This window comes from Haliotis rufescens, unplaced genomic scaffold (genome assembly GCF_023055435.1).
Source record: "Haliotis rufescens isolate VD_foot unplaced genomic scaffold, xgHalRufe1.0.p SCAF_71, whole genome shotgun sequence".
NCBI classification, from domain to species: Eukaryota; Metazoa; Mollusca; class Gastropoda; order Lepetellida; family Haliotidae; genus Haliotis; species Haliotis rufescens.
Window position 1 is genome coordinate 1,531,930 of NW_025964363.1, and position 19,524 is coordinate 1,551,453.

The 19,524-nt window shown below is 44.0% G+C and overlaps 1 protein-coding gene across 1 annotated transcript; it reads right to left on the minus strand.

Moving 5' to 3' along the window:
- Positions 1-204: 204 nt before the first annotated feature.
- LOC124119467 (SCO-spondin-like) lies at positions 205-7,420 on the minus strand. The gene is made up of 5 exons (XM_046481981.2): positions 7,286-7,420; positions 6,843-6,881; positions 3,490-3,518; positions 2,080-2,271; positions 205-567 (listed from the first exon to the last, which is right to left on the minus strand). The coding sequence occupies exons 1-5, from the start codon at positions 7,351-7,353 to the stop codon at positions 251-253; spliced, it is 645 nt and encodes a 214-aa protein (XP_046337937.2). The 5' UTR covers positions 7,354-7,420; the 3' UTR covers positions 205-250.
- Positions 7,421-19,524: the final 12,104 nt, after the last annotated feature.

Genomic DNA, 19,524 nt, shown 5'->3' on the forward strand with positions numbered 1-19,524 from the left:
TCTCCCTCTCGATCGAGAGAGAGAGAATTTAACAAACAAAGAGTGCGTAAGTGAATGAGAATGGTTTTACGCCGCTTTTAGCAATATTCCCATGTACCCATGTCGGGAATCGAACCCGCGTCTTCGGCGTGGCGAGCGAACGCTTTAACCACTAGGCTACCCGACCGCCCCTAACAAACGAAGAATCATGTTGACAAGAACAAATAAAGGAATGCAGATTTTATTTGAAACTTAAAGATGGTCTCTGGTATTAACAATTTCCATGGACGCATCTTTCGAGTGTGCTGTCGAACTTGGTTTTCTTCGGACAGGTTCTCTCTATCCTAGTGCCATGAGAGCACGCGTAGTACTTCCGGCAGTCGGAGCCATGCGCGAACACCCGGAAACCTTTCCCTGCACATGCGCTGTCGGGAGTTGTCGCCAACTGGATACATCCGGGTCGTGCAATGTCAAACCATGTTCCTGGTGCGCAATCGTGTAAGAATGCTACGCTGTTACTGCAGTGGTAGTAACGTGCAGGATTTGTAGCGTGGGTGATAAAAGTGTTCTTTCCTTTGGGGCACCTGCCTGGAAGTAAGAAAGGGGTTAATTATCATAAAAATTGCTTTGAAATGGTATTAATGATTAGAGAGAAGTCTTCTTTAAAAAGTGGAACTATTTCTTTAGATTGTTGCGTCCGGGCTCAACGCAATCCGACTTATCACTTCAATCCAGCACTGGAAGAACTAGTTTCACTATTCCATGTGACTATCACACCACACAACACATTCTGGCAATATCAAAACGTGTACCTAACTCATTTACCCAGAGTAAAAAAAAGTTTCTCTAAATCAGTCGGTATGTGTATGAACCTTCCGCGGAGGAATCTGTTGACGTCACGCAATGTCACACTACGTCCGAGGCAAGTGACGGAATAAGCCGAGTTGACCCGAATTGTCGCAATGACAAACGTCCTCGGCAGCACCTGGAGAACTCCATATTGGAACTCGTGCACGTGACAGTCACATGGCAAACTGCCAGGAACCAAATATGACTGTTTTCAGTAGTAGCGTTCCTAAACTGTCTTCATGTTATACGACCTACATGCGGCGGGATCTGGTGTGACAGGGATGAAATCATGCAATACAGCTTCTACATTGGTTTTAGGTAAGCGGCGGAAGTATCCGAATGGACCCGAGTGTGTTTGACGTATTCTCTGACTGGGCTCTCGTCTATATAAACAAGTAGACATGAGGTGGCCGATGTATCGTAGGCTGCGATTGGACTACATTAAACATTGATTGGACCTCGGTATGAAATGAAAGGAAAACGCGGATATATAGAAATTTGTTTGTGGAGTAAAACTGCTCTCGCGAGAATTCACACCAGAAGAGAAATGTGTGATAATTGTTGTTGCCTAAATCAAGAGGTTTGGACATACATCCATGTTTATTTACAAATGTAATTAAGGTGGCTACGCATGCGCACCTATGACCGGATATTAGTACAGATTTGGTTGTGGTTTAGTTTATTGGTCAGAAAGTAATAGAAGCGAACGTAAAATGGTACATCGCATTAAGCATTAAACATGGCTGTGCTTTTAATATTACTTTTCATAGCCGATGCAGACCTTACTCGTTTGAAGTTCGACAAAACGCAAGTTTAGATCGACGCGGTTGATACCTGTCCAGGTTCTATGCTCAACTACTTGGAGAACGGATGTTCCGATTTCACATTTGACCAAAATGAAATCAAATATTTCGTCTCTCCCACCGGCATTTCTGTTAAGAGGTAAATCTAAAAAAAGCCTGTTTTTTATTTCGACACCAACCTTTTTAGGTAAACCAATTAATCAATAGAACTAGGGGTCAAAGGACAAAACATTACATCGGTAAATTGAGATTTCAAGCCGATTCTACGTAATTAAATTCTGAATAACATGTGTTTGTCAGAGTCCAAAACATACAAATTTTTTGTTCTGTCAAAATATCTGAATATTAAGACCATACAAGGCCTACAGAGAAACGCTTCTGTCTGATCGTACATCTTCTTGCGAGACTAAGTCTACCAATCCCTCAAGCCTGAATCCCCCGTACTTACTTCCACAGAGGTCGGTGCCGCAGGAGATGGTCCTGTTCTGGTAGGAGACCCCGGGACAGTAAGCTCCCCCGTGGGTGGGTCTGGGGTTGGTACACGACCTGGTGTGATCTTGGTCCTTGGTCCCGCCCCCGCACAGGACACTGCATTCGTCTATGTCTCTCCACGGCGTCCAGCCGGACCAGCCGCCATTTTCTAAAACAACGCATTTGATACAATGTAGATATCAGTCTTAATGTAAGATCAGTATATGTCCATACTTATGTTGTTCCCCACCCCCTTCCCCTTGGATATTTCAGGGGGCGGTATCGGTTCCTAGAACCAATGCTTTTCCTGTGGGGACCCGTGAAGATCCGGGGTAGAATAGGTCTCCAGCAACCCATGCTTGCCGTAAAAGGCGACTATGCTTGTCGTAAGAGGCGACTGACGGGATCGGGTGGTCAGGCTCGCTGACTTGGTTTGATGCATGTCATCGTATCGCAATGGCGTGGATCGATGAATCGATGCTCATGATTTCAATAACTCGAGTGTGTGGTCCAGATTGATCAATTACAGGCTGTCGTGATACAGCTGACCTATTCCTGACCGCGACGTCAGTATCTAACAGTACAGGCGGTGCATGCTCTGCGTCCCCCATCCCTCGTCAGTACATACGGCTTCTAGGCGACACGATGACGGGTGTCCCTTGTACGTATGCTGATGGAAACAGAATGTTTATAACTCACGGAAGCCAAATAAGCCCTACTCCTTACTTGAGCTTTGTGCGAAGCCTAACCTACCCTGACATTGAAGCAATGTGTGGAGTAAATAGCCGAAGTGATGTTGAATGGACCTAACATCACTTTAAACACCATGACATTTATATCAGAGCGACCCATAAAGATCCGGGGTAGAATAGGTCTCCAGCAACCCATGCTTGTCATAAAAGGCGACTATATTTGTCGTAAGAGGCGACTGACGAGATCGGGTGGTCAGGCTCGCTGATTTGGCTGATTCATGTCATCGTATCCCAATAGCGTAGATCGATGCTCATGATATCAATCACTGGATTGTCTGGCCCAGACTCGATTATTTACAGACCGCCGTCATATAAATGGAAAATTGCTGAGTGCGGCGTTAAACAACAAACAAACAAAAATTATATCAGGCCAAATCAGCTTAATGTGGGAGGAAGTCCCGACGTTATGCCAACCAACAACGTTTTCCACGTGCCAGCGGGCAAAACACAGTAAGACGAATCAGGCACATCTGTGAGTCGATCTTACGATCAGTAGATCCTGGCACAGCAAAGGGACGAGACAATGCACAGACAATCGCGGAGCATTGGACCACGTGTCCACTTGTGCCCGCCACATTTTATGACATGCATTGATTATTAAAGTGATAAACGTGATGTTCTGTTAATATACCCACGTGCTTGGATCCTGTAGCAGGTGGAGTATCTACAAAGGAACACAGCTTGTAAATCTATGAACAGATTGATAGACATTGAGGGTAAATGATTAGTTTCAGGTTCAGATGATGGTTCAAATAGTTCAATAAAAAATATACACAAAGAAAAAGTTACGCACACCCCTATTTCTGAACCATGACAAATGGCAAAAATTCATGGCATGGGATGACTGCCCACAGGAGCTGGGCGATACCAATGTTATCGGATAGAACAAACATTTGACAACAAATAAAGAAGATATTGGTGAGTTGTGATTGAAATTTACTGACAAAAACATCATGGTAACACAGGTACTGTTTTTGACCTAAGACAATACCTAAAAAAAGTATGGAGCTGCAGGATTAAGTAAGCGAGTTGCGTTTCATGTGAAAATGTTCCTTCACGTCTCTTCTTGATAAGACACGTGAAACAGATCAGTAGCGGGTGTAACCGCCACGTGCCCGGATGACGCATTCCACCCTACGTCGCATGCCTTCAGTCAGACGTTGGATCTGTTGATGGGTCAACAACTACCACTCCTGATGCAATGCTGCTTCCAATTGGCGTACATCTTGTACAGGAGGATCTCGTGCCTGTATACGCCCCAGAATATCCCAAACATTTTCAAGGGGGTACACATCTGGTCTCATTGCTGGCCATGGTAGAGTCGTTACTGCATTGGCCCTCATGTAATCCACGACTGCATGCGAACGATGAGGCCTGGCATTGTCATCCATGTACTGAGGTCGAGTGGCAAGAGGGTGGTTGTCAAAATGAGGAACGACGACTGGCCTCAAAACGTCCCGGATGTACTGAGCCCCTTTTAAGTTGCCCCTTTTGGTGACCAAATACAACCTGCAATCATGAGAGATACACCCCCAAACCATTACCGAGCTCCCGCCGTATGCAACAGTCGGTTTAATGTTCCTGGGGGTGTAGGCCGTGATCCGGTGCCTCCAAACTCTCGTTCTTCCATCAGTGACGTGGAGCAGAAAGCGACTTTCGTCTGACCAATGGATCCGTCGCCAAGTTCTCAGATTCCAGTTCTGCCTAGCAAAACACCATGCAAAACGAACAGCTTTGTGGGGATCTCTCAACAAGGGACGCTTTATGACTCGTCTAGCCCTCAGTCCTGCTGCTTTCAGCCGGTTCCTGACGGTTCTGGTGCTGAAACGACGATTGGGCAACCACAGCTGTTTCAGACCAGTACTTGTTAAAGATTGTTCTCGGCGTATGAGACGAAGATGGCCCCTGTCTTCTCGATGTGTCGTCACAGGAGGTCTTCCGGATCTGGGTCGGCCCTGTACATCACCGGTCTGAGCATGTTTCTCGACTAAACGGCTTACGACACTGTGATGATACCCCCAATTCCGACCAATGGCATTACAAGACATTCCTGCGTTATGCATGCCGATTATTTGCCATCTTGTCGCGTTTGATAATCGCCGTCGTGCCATGGTCACTCAATGTCATGGAATAACTGTTTAAAACCGAGCTTAAGAAAGCAATTGTAACGTTTGGATATACTGCTTTCAAAGATACTCGAGGGTAGCATGAAGCACGTGAGCTTTCGTCACGCATGACTGATTGCATCATCTCGAGAAAACATAATTCTTCCCGTAATTATATCTTTCATGACTGTTACAAATATTGGGACCAAACAATAATGAAATATATTGGGGTGTGCTTAACTTTTTCTTTGTGTATATAAACGCGACAAAAACCTTTTCATAACCACTAAAAAACTCCTCTAAAGCAGAGTCGATTGTACGATTCAGACTGTATAATGTGTTTATGAATCACTATCAAATGATAAAGACACCAGGTGTTCGCGAAAAAGGTGAACGCAACCAGAACGACATGTCTTGTTTCCCCAGCCGTGATGTTGCTTGGGTTTGGCTGCGGGGAATCTCATTTATTTACACTCAATGAAAACGATAATTCTCACATCTCCGTGAGCGGTAGGGTAGCCTGGTGTAAAACGCGATCTCTCGCCACGTCGAAAGGCCAAGTTTGAGTCCCAATATTGGTTCTGAACGTGAATCGCACACCTGGTAACCCACGCCGGGATATTGCTGGAATGTTACCAACATGGGCATAGACCTCCACTCACTCACTCATCACTCATCACTCATCACTCATCGCACACCTGGTAACCCACGACGGGATATTGCTGGAATGTTACCAACATGGGCATAGACCTCCACTCACTCACTCATCACTCATCACTCATCGCACACCTGGTAACCCACGACGGGATATTGCTGGAATGTTACCAACATGGGCATAGACCTCCACTCACTCACTCATCGCTCATCGCACATTCATTCTAACATTCACTCGTTTTGTTGATCGACTGGTTATTTTGACGAATAGCTGCAATACCGGCAAACTTTACTCATTCACTGACGGTGATATTTTGTTTCCAGCTTCCGGACACTTTAATGTGTTCACTGTCATTGGACAGAGAATTTGTTTTTTTATATTATATTGAGATGTTGAGGGTTTCAATTTAAAGTTCATAGGAAACTGTAACAACGGAAGAGGACTCCACTCCACTCCACTCCACTCCACTCCACTCCACTCCACTCCACTCCACTCCACTCCACTCCACACCACTCCACTCCACTCCACTCCACTCCACTCCACTCCACTCCACTCCACTCCACATAGGACTTACAAAGCATTTTCAAGCTCGTCTTAAGTTTACTACATGCTACTTGGAGAATGAAGAGCATGAGAGAAGCATGACCACAGGACTACTAACGTGCGCATGCGCCTTGACCTTATGATATTACGTATGTGCACGGACGCCTAAAACGCGAGAACGCGAGATCGCGAGAAAATGAGATGTCACATTCTCGCGTTCTAGCGTTTTCGTGTTTTTGTGGCTTAATTTGACAGGTCGCGATTGCGAGAATGCGAGATTTTACATCAAGCCCAAATGTCGCATTCTCGACTTTTGACAAAAAAGTGCTATGTACCGAAAACATGAGAATGCGAGATCGAGAGAACGCGTGATTTCGGCCATATTTCGCGTTCTTGCGATCTCGCATTCTCGTATTTTGGGCATATTTAGCTCGATTCCAAAAGTCGAGATCGCGAGAATGCGCGATCGCTAGAATGTCCCTTACAGTATTCCATAGGATAGTCATAGTTCAGAAATGAGTTTAACAGATAAACAAGAGTAGTCTACAAACAAGGCATTGTTGGTGCATATCACGCGTGCACTGAAAGTGTGTCTGGGTTGCCTCCCTTGCCGTGAGGTAACCGTCGTCACAGACAATGTAATGCGCGGGGAGAAAAAAAAGCAGGAAGGATTGAAATGACTCACCTTCTCCAGGAATTTCTGCGACCACATCTGTAGGACACGCTGGAACAAAGACGGGAGGATAGCGTGTAAGAAATAGGGATGGCTGAGATATTCTTATCATCAAGTGAACACATTCACTATAGAAAGGCGTCAGTTTTTGCGGTATGTTCCTATAGACAAACGTTACAAATGTAAGAATAGAATAAATAGACTACACTGAATATGCCATGTAATCATGTAATACATGCAAATTAGATTCATCAAAAACACAACATCGCATATCTGACATATATTTTCAACGCGAAAATGTCCCTGACAGTATTTAAAACTTCCATTAATTATACCAACGTTTGAATCTATATACACACACATGTACATTCACGTTCACTATTTGTATCATTTACTTAATCACTGAAAAATGTTGACATTATTTAAAGTAAATTACAGAAATATACTTTACTCACACAATCGCCGACGTGTCATGCAGCAGGCAGGTAAACGCAACAACAGCAAATGCTAGACTCAACAACATCGTCGACTGTGATGTTTGGTTGGGGTGAACCAATTCACTGTATTTAAAAGCCAAAGTCACGTGTTTCGCACGTCGGGGCAGATGTCAGTCGCTCTAGCCGTCGTCACTGTTCCAACACCTTGGTGGGGTGGTTTACGTAATTGTACCTGGAAAGCAATTAAGATAATAATCATCCAGGTACATTTGATACCTGGCCGCCCCGTGAGCGTGTGTACTATACAGTGTAGTATTTCATGGGGCATATTTTAACCAGTACACAAGGATACAAAGAACGAAGAAGCTGTCATTCACGAAAACGTGTCATGTATTTATATGTTATCACTTTGTTTCCATACAAGAATACGACTGGATACAGGAACAAATTGTTTGAAATCTGTGTTTTAAACATTAAACATTCACAGCGGATTGGGTACAAGTGCCCAACGTAGGACACTCTCTCCATAATGTTTACAGTGAGTGAGTGAATGAGTTTGGTTTTACGCCGCTTTTAGCAATATTCCAGCAATATCACGGCGGGGGACACCAGAAATGGGCTTCACACATTGTACCGGTGTTGGGAATCGAACCCGGGTCTTCGGCGTGACGAGCGAACGCTTTAACCACTAGGCTACCCGACCGCCCCCCCCCCCCCCATAATGTTTACAACGTTCAATAATGATGTGAACAGACAGACGGATAAGCGGGTAGTGATAATACAAATAAGACGTGTGTAAGTTGTGACAAAGTTGTGACAAAGTATTGACACTGAATATACACTCATTATTACTTACTGATATCTCTGAAATGTCACACAAAATTAATTTGATATCAAAAGGAAATTTGATTATAACAACATTATCAAACTTGTTATCAATTTATTACATTGGCGAGCATATAATTAACATGACAAAAGTAATGTGAGTTTATTCCCTGTGAATACCTATTCTGTAATAATTGTAATGTAATTGGCTACACTCCTCCCAAACTGCACATGTATATTCAAAAGGTATAATAAAAACTGTATACATCTCATTCAGTGTATTTATAATTATTTAACCTTTTCTCATCGTACAAATCTATTAAGGTTATGATCTGTAGATGAAGTGAAAAGAACCTAATAATGAAAACGGTTGTTTGGGCTCGTCTGGTGAAAGGGGTAGTGGTAAGTGGTGCGTGTGTCCCACAGAGGAAAGTTATCAACGATAGCATCACTGATGACCATGTCTGTTGCACCACACCCACACACGGGTACATGGTCACAGCGCGACACAAGCCATGGAAGCAGAGCTGGAGGGGAGGAACAGATGGAGGTAGATGTGGCGACGTCTGGAGAGAGGGGCTGTCAGGACTCACGTGAAAGAGGCCAGAGACGGAGGCTGCTTGAGGTCGGCAAGGAGACAATTCACAAGTGTAGCTGCTGCATTGGAGAATGTTCTGCGACCTCAGGACTTGAGTTTCTTCACAGGCGCTGTAAGAGGGTGTTGATGCTCTTCTGGGTGGAATGTATGGGTTGATGAGCTCCAAGAGGTAGTCGGGGACATTTCCAGTCCGGCATTGAGCAAACATTGAGAATTATTTCTATTTTATCCTGGCCTTTACGGTAGTCAACGTAAGGCTTTCAGAACTGGTGGGATATGTTGATGTTCGGGCGTTAAAGATATGATATGGACTGCAGTGTTTGCAGTATGTGGGTCTGTTCTTGGCTGAGGCTAAACGAGAGGCTATTAGCCCAGCCTTGAGAAAACAACACTCCGAACAAGTGCTTTGTATCTTGTGTTATGAGATGATGTTATATAGAATGTCATGTGAGCGAGATACAATGTCAATTATGTCACGGGAATAAGATACAATGTCATGGGAACGAGATACAATGTCTGGGTAACGAGATACAATGTCATGGGAAGGAAATACGATATCATGGGAAGGAAATACAATGTCGTGGGAAGGAAATACAATGTCATGGGAAGGAAATACAATGTCATGGGAAGGAAATACAATGTTATGGGAAGGAGATACAATGTCTTGGGAAGGAAATACAATGTTATGGGAAGGAGATACAATGTCTTGGGAAGGAAATACAATGTTATGGGAAGGAGATACAATGTCTTGGGAAGGAAATACAATGTCTTGGGAAGGAAATACAATGTTGTGGGAAGGAAATACAATGTCATGGGAAGGAAATACAATGTCATGGGAAGGAAATACAATGTCTTGGGAAGGAAATACAATGTTGTGGGAAAGAGATACAATGTTATGGGAAGGAAATACAATGTCATGGGAAGGAAATACAATGTTATGGGAAGGAGATACAATTTCTTGGGAAGGAAATACAATGTTATGGGAAGGAGATACAATGTCTTGGGAAGGAAATACAATGTTATGGGAAGGAGATACAATGTCGTGGGAAGGAAATACAATGTTATGGGAAGGAGATACAATGTCTTGGGAAGGAAATACAATGTTGTGGGAAGAAAATACAATGCCATGGGAAGGAAATACAATGTCATGGGAAGGAAATACAATGTTATGGGAAGGAGATACAATGTCTTGGGAAGGAAATACAATGTTATGGGAAGGAGATACAATGTCTGGGAAGGAAATACAATGTCTTGGGAAGGAAATACAATGTTGTGGGAAGGAGATACAATGTCTTGGGAAGGAAATACAATGTCTTGGGAAGGAAATACAATGTTATGGGAAGGAGATACAATGTCTTGGGAAGGAAATACAATGTTATGGGAAGGAGATACAATGTCTTGGGAAGGAAATACAATGTTATGGGAAGGAGATACAATGTCTTGGGAAGGAAATACAATGTCTTGGGAAGGAAATACAATGTTGTGGGAAGGAGATACAATGTCTTGGGAAGGAAATACAATGTCTTGGGAAGGAAATACAATGTCTTGGGAAGGAGATACAATTTCATGGGAACAAGATACAATGTCAGGGTAACGAGATACAATGTCAGGGTAACGAGATACAATGTCATGGGAAGGAGATACAATGTCATGGGAAGGAGGTACAATGTCATGGGAAGGAGATACAATGTCAGGGTAACGAGATACAATGTCGTGGGAAGGAAATACAATGTCATGGGAACGAGATACAATGTCAGTGTAACGAGATACAATGTCGTGGGAAGGAAATACAATGTCGTGGGAAGGAGATACAATTTTATGGGAAGGAGATACAATGTCATGGGAACGAGATACAATGTCGTGGGAAGAAAACACAATGTCTAGGGAAGGAGATACAATGTCATGGGAACGAGATACAATGTCGTGGGAACGAGATACAATGACAGGGTAACAAGATACAATGTCTTGGGAACGATACATAATATCATTGGAACGAGATACAATGTCATGGGAACGAGATGTAATGTCAAGGGAACGAGCTTACACCTTTCGCGAACATCTGGTGTCATCCCGTCAGGGATTTCTTCTTACATGAGGGTGTCATAAATGTCCCACAATACATACAAATACGAATACACATACACAAGACACATGGCTAGACACAACATGGAACATACACGATTGAGAGCATATAAAGTTTTCAAAGTATACGAAACAAGTGATATTGGGTAATAGAGGCTTGAAAATACATTTCACATTTGTTTCAAAGTGATATGATAACTGGAATAAAAGAGATTTAGATTTTATCGTTTAGATTTAACTTTCGGAATGGAATATCTTCGTCCAGATAGTAAAACAGAATAACGAGAGTCAGATGGGTCGTCTGAATTCTCACAGGGTTCTCACATTCACATCGGGTATTCTCTCCTCCTAATCTCACACTTTTCTTCAGTCTGTTCTTGTTTGGAAGTGAGAGGCCACCGTGCCAACATAGTAGTCGAAGTGTTCGCCCATTACGCCGGGGATCCTGTTTCGATTCCCCACGTGGGGACAACGTGTCTCTCGCCGTCACATGCAGTAGTGGTAAAAGCGGTCTAAGATCCCATTCTCTTACTCAGTCGCTCACTCACTCAAAACGATTAAACGAAAACTCGATTATTGGCAATCCTGTGCTTCAGCAATCTCTTATCATGTTCCGCCCTGACCAAGTTTGCGGTTTTCAAAATCAGATCAACAGAGTGATCAATCCAATGTATTGTATATCGTTGACCAGTGTTAAACCCATTCACGAAAAAGACTGTTGTGAAGCAAGTAATTCCACGTACGTGTTAATATCATATGGGCTGCAGTTTAAACAGAATTAGACGTTTTGTTTTCCTATTAAACCAACTACTGTATGCCGGATAATATGCCAGAAATATTGAGCAACTTATTCTATTTCATTTTATGTCGACTATGAAGTCTAATTTATTAACAATAAAGTGACAAACCCCTTTCCATATTCACAAGAAATCTCTACCAAAACGATTGAACGATTCCGACTATATCATGAGCATGTGTATGTGAATCACTATCAAATAGTGCTGATATCAGTTGAGCGTATCCTGCCCCACCGATGGCACCCGTCACAAACACACGCAAACACAAGTCAACTATTCACCTGATAAAACACGGGAACATATGGTACAAGTCAAACTAAGGAACTGTTTCAGATGCTTCACATTTGGAAATGTCCTCCACGTGTCTACCATAAAACTTCTTGAAAACTTTACTGGGGCCTTAAAAGTTTCAACCTTTATCAAACGTCGCAAGACTCCCTTCATAATCTTCATGGGAAAAGACATTTCTCGATTGTACCTCACAAGTTGTAAAATGTAGACACCAAGGCTGGAATACAGGACTATTGCTCGACATAAAGGGAAAATGTACGATTTGAAAGTTGATGTCATCCCTCGTCATACAGTCTTGTAACAAAAAAACCCATAAAATTTGAATTTGAAAAGTGTGGCCTTGCTGAAAACAAACCTGCATTGCAGCGAGCCTGAAACCTAGTCCGCTCCGTGGCGAGGCAATAAATCAAAGCTGTCCGAGGCGACGTCAACATGTGTTGTCTGATGTTCACGACGGGGTCAGCAACCTCACCTCATCACACTTCCATCACGCCCGTGTGTTACAGGTTTACCTATTAACTGTTCCACCTGTTGCCAATCACCCTCTTTCACTCTGACACCAACATCGCTGAATGGTTGGCCAGATATTTTCTATTTTTCAAAATTTCACAAATGCGTTACAAAAATAACATTTCGTCTATTAACAAACTCCATTTTAAAGAAACTCCAAAATTTAAAAAGCAGATTCCGACTATATCACGAGCATGTGTTTATGAATCACAATCAAATGGGGATGATTCCAGGTGTTCGCTGAAAGCTGAGCGTATCCTGCAAAAAATCTGTGCAAGACCAATTCCACCCCACACCATGATGCACGGACCACCCCAAGAGTCTCTCTCAACAACACAAGCATCCGAATAACGTTCCCAACGGCGTCGCAAGACTCTCTCTCTCTCTCTCTCTCTCTCTCTCTCTCTCTCTCTCTCTCTCTCTCTCTCTCTCTCTCTCTCTCCCTCTGTGCCATCTGCTGTTGAGATACAATAACGGGTCTCGTCTGAGAAGAGGACTCTTCTCCACTGCTGGTCGCGCCAATGCTGGTGCTGTGCTGCTCACTGAAGGCGGTCCCGACGATGAAGCGGGGTCAGAATGGGTCCTCGGTGTGGCCTGTGAAAGTTGAGGTGTCTGCTCGTCAATCGTCGACGTACAGTGTCCGCTTTAATGTGTCGCTGGTGGTGTCCCCATGGTCTGTCGAGCAGTTTCCGCAGCAATAACAAAGCGATCTTGAAGATGCTGTCGCACAATCTGACGATCCTGACGTCGGGTGGTGACCCTTGGTCTTCCACTACGTGGTCGGTCATCTGTAGTGTTGGTGGTCTGGTACCGTTCCTGGAGCCTGTATATGGTCCTTACGTGGACTTTAAATGCATTGGCTACTTGCGAGGCGGCTTGTCCAGCTTACAATCGTCCAAGGGTATGCTGTCGCAGATTTCTTGTCAATCTTGGCATGTGGTAGCAATTCAATAACGAATGAATGTTATCCGATCTGTGTGGATTTTTATAGGGCAAGAAATAGGGGAACGCATGTGTATATCAATTTGCGGGTTACCATCGGGTTACCATGGCCGTTGCCGTGATGCTTTTGGGCGATCGGTTTTATTGTCATCTATTTTGAGTTTTTTATCATCAAATTTCAATTTTCCGGACAAGATGATGTTAAAATTTAGAAATTTTGACAAAAATTTGACAGATATTTAAGTGACAACTTTTCATGCCATGTTACTTGGGGTAACGTTTTGGGTTTTTTTGCGGTTCAGAATATATGCAAAATACATAGTCGGAAGTTCGGTTCCAATATACCAGAACCATATACCAGTGCCCGTGGGTTGAAAAAAACCCAGAAAATATCTTAGGCCTGTATCACTTCTGACTTTACTCATACATGACGTTGAAACGCTGTGAGATAACTGAAAAACTATTTTTAGCATATCTAAGTCCAACGCTCTGGCCATAAGAGCCATCACTTGGTGCCATCCATCTTCCCGAGGCAAGCCTGTCTACTTGCCTGTATCAAAGCCTAGTTTCTCCCCGAGGCAAGCGTATCCACTAGCCTGTATCAAAGCCTAGTTTCTCCCCGAGGCAAGCGTATCCACTAGCCTGTATCAAAGCCTAGTTTCTACCATCTTCCCGAGGCAAGCGTGTCCACTAGCCTGTATCAAAGCCTAGTTTCTACCATCTTCCCGAGGCAAGCGTGTCCACTAGCCTGTATCAAAGCCTAGTTTCTACCATCTTCCCGAGGCAAGCGTGTCCACTAGCCTGTATCAAAGCCTAGTTTCTACCATCTTCCCGAGGCAAGCGTGTCCACTTGCCTGTATCAAAGCCTAGTTTCTACCATCTTCCCGAGGCAAGCGTGTCCACTAACCTGTATCAAAGCCTAGTTTCTACCATCTTCCCGAAGCAAGCGTGTCCACTAGCCTGTATCAAAGCCTAGTTTCTACCATCTTCCCGAGGCAAGCGTATCCACTAGCCTGTATCAAAGCCTAGTTTCTACCATCTACCCGAGACAAGCGTGTCCACTTGCCTAGATCAAAGCCTAGTTTCTACCATCTTCCCGAGGCAAGCGTGTCCACTAACCTGTATCAAAGCCTAGTTTCTACCATCTTCCCGAGGCAAGCGTGTCCACTTGCCTGTATCAAAGCCTAGTTTCTACCATCTTCCCGAGGCAAGCGTGTCCACTAACCTGTATCAAAGCCTAGTTTCTACCATCTTCCCGAGGCAAGCGTGTCCACTAGCCTGTATCAAAGCCTACTTTCTACCCTTGCCATCCAAGCGGGTCCACTAGCCTGTATCAAAGCCTACTTTCTACCCTTGCCAAATCAAGGCCACTTTTCTTGGCTCGACCCTGGCGCCACCTCACGTAGATCACGAGTTGTGCCCCTTGTAATGAAAACGCGATATCCAAACAGATCGCTGTTCTTATCTCCCATAGCTTCACGGCGACTACCATAGGGGACGACCTAGTCGATCAGATAACGAAAACATTCGCGATTCCATCCCTGACACATAAACATAGGCAATCGTTGGGGGTTTAAAAGATGAAAAACACATATTCGTGTCAACAAAGACATGCAGCGGTTAATCACTTTCATACGAAAGTTTACCAGTCGTGGATGTTGATTGTTTTAAACGTTCACTGATTGGACTATCGATATGTTGGATTCGAACTCACACTGCAAGAGTGAGGCACCTAATCCCCAGCACACAAAGTCACCGATCTAACCGACTCAGCCACCGAGACTTTTACAAACATGAAAGTCCGACAACTGGTAGTCTAGATCCAATCTAGTGCCAATTGTGTTCATCGTCATCAACAAAGAATACCGAAACACATTGATGCGGGCAGAAATATGCTGCCTGGCTGTGTTTGTGTTCAACTGCGGCATGTAAGCATGGAAAGTGTTGTACTTAATGCTCACAAACTGTTAAAGTGTATTGTACATCCAACCACTGTATTTCTCGCCGAGCCTGGGTTATTTACAGGACGCCATCATAAAAAAAGGCAAACTGTCTGAAACGTAAATGATCCGATGAAAAAAATCCTAAAGTTCGAGTCACACATATCTATCACAGCATGTAACGAGGTAGGTGAGGTTCTCGGATATCGCGGATTGTAATCTATAAATGATATCTGATAGTCCGATGCGTTATGCCCATGGAACAGATGACGCTGCAATCACTGATGTTAGCGGCACTGTTATCATGTTGTCCATCTCATGTCAAATGTCAGAAAACCTGACACTTTATGCTTCAGATCAATAGACTGAAGTTAGGAGGTGTTTTTCCTAGTTTGTTTCGAATCAGGTATGATGGCCATCACGTCCGGACGTCCTATCCCATTTGCGATGCGGGGCAGCGCGAGGCGAGGCGAAGTGATGGGAGACGATGCGATGCGATGCGATGCGATGCGATGCGAAGAGATGCGATATGATGCGATGCGATGCGATGCGAAGAGATGCGATGCGATGCGATGCGATGTGATGCGATGCGATGCGATGCGATGCGATGCGAGGCGAGGCGAGGCGAGGCGAGGCGAGGCGAGGCGAGGCGAGGCGAGGCCAAGCGATGCGAAGCGATGCGAGGCGAGGCGAGGAGATACATGATGCTGCGATATGATGCATGATTTTGCGATGAGCGATACGATCACGATGTTGCGATGCGATATGACGATGCACAATAGTAAATGTTTTTGCAAACCCTGGACATATCAATAACTCCAACCATACCAACTGACTGGACGTTTAGTTTTGATATAACTGTGTTAATTCCCTACTGTGCTCACGTGTTTTCCTCGCACACTTCTATATCTTTATATGGGCATGTCAGTGAACAGTTTGAGAACCCCCACACAAAAATTCAGACACGCACATCATACACACATACATACACTCACATCCAACGCACATCATACACACACGCAAATCATACACACACACATACACTCACATCACACGCACATCGTACACACATGCACGCGCGCGACAACACACGTACACATACACGCATAAACACACATCACATACACACACGCTCTTCATACACACACACACACACATACACTCACATCACACACACATAATTAACACACAGACTCGCGCGCACACACGCACGCACATCACACACACACATACACGCATATCATACACACAACCATCATGCCCGCACACACACATCATCCACACACACACATCATCCACACACACACACACGCATCATCCACACACACACACACATATGATACACACACGCACATACATCATACATACACATGTACACGCACACACACATCATACACACATGATACACATACATACACACGCATCATACACACACACATGCCCGCACACACATATCTCACACACACACACACACACACACACACACACACACACACACACACACACACACACACACACACACACACACACACACACACACACACACGCCCGCACACACATATCTCTCTCACACACACACACACACACACACACACACACACACACACACACACACACACACACACACACACACACACACACACACACACACACACACACACACACACACTATGTTCACTATAATTCTTGGTTCGAACCCAAATTCTCCTTGAAAATGTTTCTGGGTTTGTCAGCATCATGCCCGTGCTAGAGCGTCTCACCTTAATGATAACATCTAACGTGACCTGCATCACTTCGGGCCTGCCTCACACAGCATCATGCCCGTGCTAGAGCGTCTCACCTAATGATAACATCTAACGTGACCCGCATCACTTCGGGCCTGCCTCACACAGCATCGCATCACTTCGGGCCTGCCTCACACAGCATCATGCCCGTGCTAGAGCGTCTCACCTAATGATAACATCTAACGTGACCTGCATCACTTCGGGCCTGCCTCACACAGCATCATACCCGTGCTAGAGCGTCTCACCAAATGATAACATCTAACGTCACCTGCATCACTTCGGGCCTGCCTCACACAGCATCATACCCGTGCTAGAGCGTCTCACCAAATGATAACATCTAACGTCACCTGCATCACTTCGGGCCTGCCTCACACAGCATCATGCCCGTGCTAGAGCGTCTCACCAAATGATAACATCTAACGTCACCTGCATCACTTCGGGCCTTCTTCACACAGTAAGCTGTCACGTGGCATATCTGAGCATCCGCGACAGCATCCGTGTGTCTTTAACTCACACCCAATTGATTATTTACCCTGGGAACCTCTGCCTTTACTACATAGCAAATATATATTGGTGGTGACTTTCTGATCGATAAACTGTCGCAGTGTGAGCAGCTATCCATGATTATATACCACACCTGAATACCATGAGGTAGATCACCTGTTAGGGGAACATTTTAAATATGTCATTACTAAAAAACAATTGTCAATAAAAATTATTTTTTTAAACAGTCTATATATTTTATGAAAACATTCCGAACAAAGGATAAAGTTAGAGGGACTGTCTTAAACATTGAAAGCAAGCACGCTGTGAGTTCACGTTTACAAATACAGAGATTTTACGTACGTTTCACAGGCATGAGTATTAACTGACACAAGGCTGTTAAATTCAGTACATTTTTCAAAGCTTTGGTGAAGGAACAAAGTACTATTAAACCTAGCCAGTGTTATGAGGCTGCGTTAACTGTTTGAACCACTGCATACATAGTCGCTCTGTATTCTTTTGTTCGAATACCACAGTTTATTTCCAACATTTTGTCGTGATTTCTGTCGTCGTTCACTCCTTTTTTCTGTTTGTAATTGAGCAGGCCCATGTATCTTGTGTAAATGGGGAAGGTGTAAAACTGTTGTCATGTTTTGGCGGAAGATGTCTAGCGTGGGTGTGTGCGTGCGTGCGTGCGTGCGTGCGTGCGTGTGTGTGTTTAACGCCGCTGTACCCAGGCTAAAAGATGGCGGTCTGTAATTAATCAAGTGAAGCAGTGATTAACATTATGAGCATCGATATTCGTCACTGGGATACGATGACGTGCATCAACGAAGTCAGCGATCCTGACCACTGGTTATTCGCCTCTTACGACAAGAATGGGTTGCTGAAGACCAATTCTAACCTGGATCTTGCCGGAAGTGTAGCGGTATGATTGTTTGTTTGTTTGTTGTATAACGCCGCATATTCCAGCTTTATGACGACGGTCTGTAAATAATCGAAGCTTGGCGAGACAATCCAGTGATTGACATCCGGGGCATCAATCTACGCAATTGGGATACGATGCCATGATTCAAACAAGTCAGCGAGCCTGACCACCCGATCCCGTTAGTCGCCTCTCACGACAGGCATGGGTTTCTGAAGACCAATTCGTACCCGGAATCTTCAAGGGGCTGTGGCGGTATGAACCAAGTGATACGAAATATACAGTCACAGAGTGAGGCTATGCTAAACAGGTTTTATACTAGATTGGTTAGACTTACTGATACACAAAATAAAATAACATCCAGATAAACATACAGAGTATGGATTGACATGTTAAAACCCACACTTTACGTGACTCATGTTTAAACAAAACATGCATAACGCAAAAACAAAGTTGTTCATCCAAAGTTTAGGTAGATACAAACTATTGTTAAAATCACAATGACAACACTCTAAATTACATCGGTGTCAATATTAAATACATGATTAGATCGCATTTACAAGAAATCGTTATTTCAAACACACATCGATCTTAACAGCGCAATAATTTTAACAACGTTACATCGCATTGTCACATCGACTATCACATCGCATTTTCACATCGTCTATCACATCGCATTGTCACATTGCAACATCATAATACACGTTGTAGCAGGATCACGAGAGGTACATGGGGTTTCATGCTGTACGCGTTCGGTTTTATACCTAAACGAGGGACGCATAAAATCCCCTGTACCCCGAGTCATCCTGCTGCAACGAATTTATCTTACCGACATGTTTATATTATATGACATTGTAAAAGATGTAAAGCTAATTCAAAATTGATATAAAACAATTGTTCCATTGAGCAGAAGTTAGCTTGTGCTATGTGACGTGACTGTCATTAAATCGGATAAAAGCGTGCGGCCTTTTTGCTTTGAAGCGGGGCATAAGGGATTAATTCTGCCTCTCGGGAAATCCTGTTGAATCTTGACCTTGCTGGTCGGGAAACCTAACCTTCTGGACGTTCACGAAAGGAGAC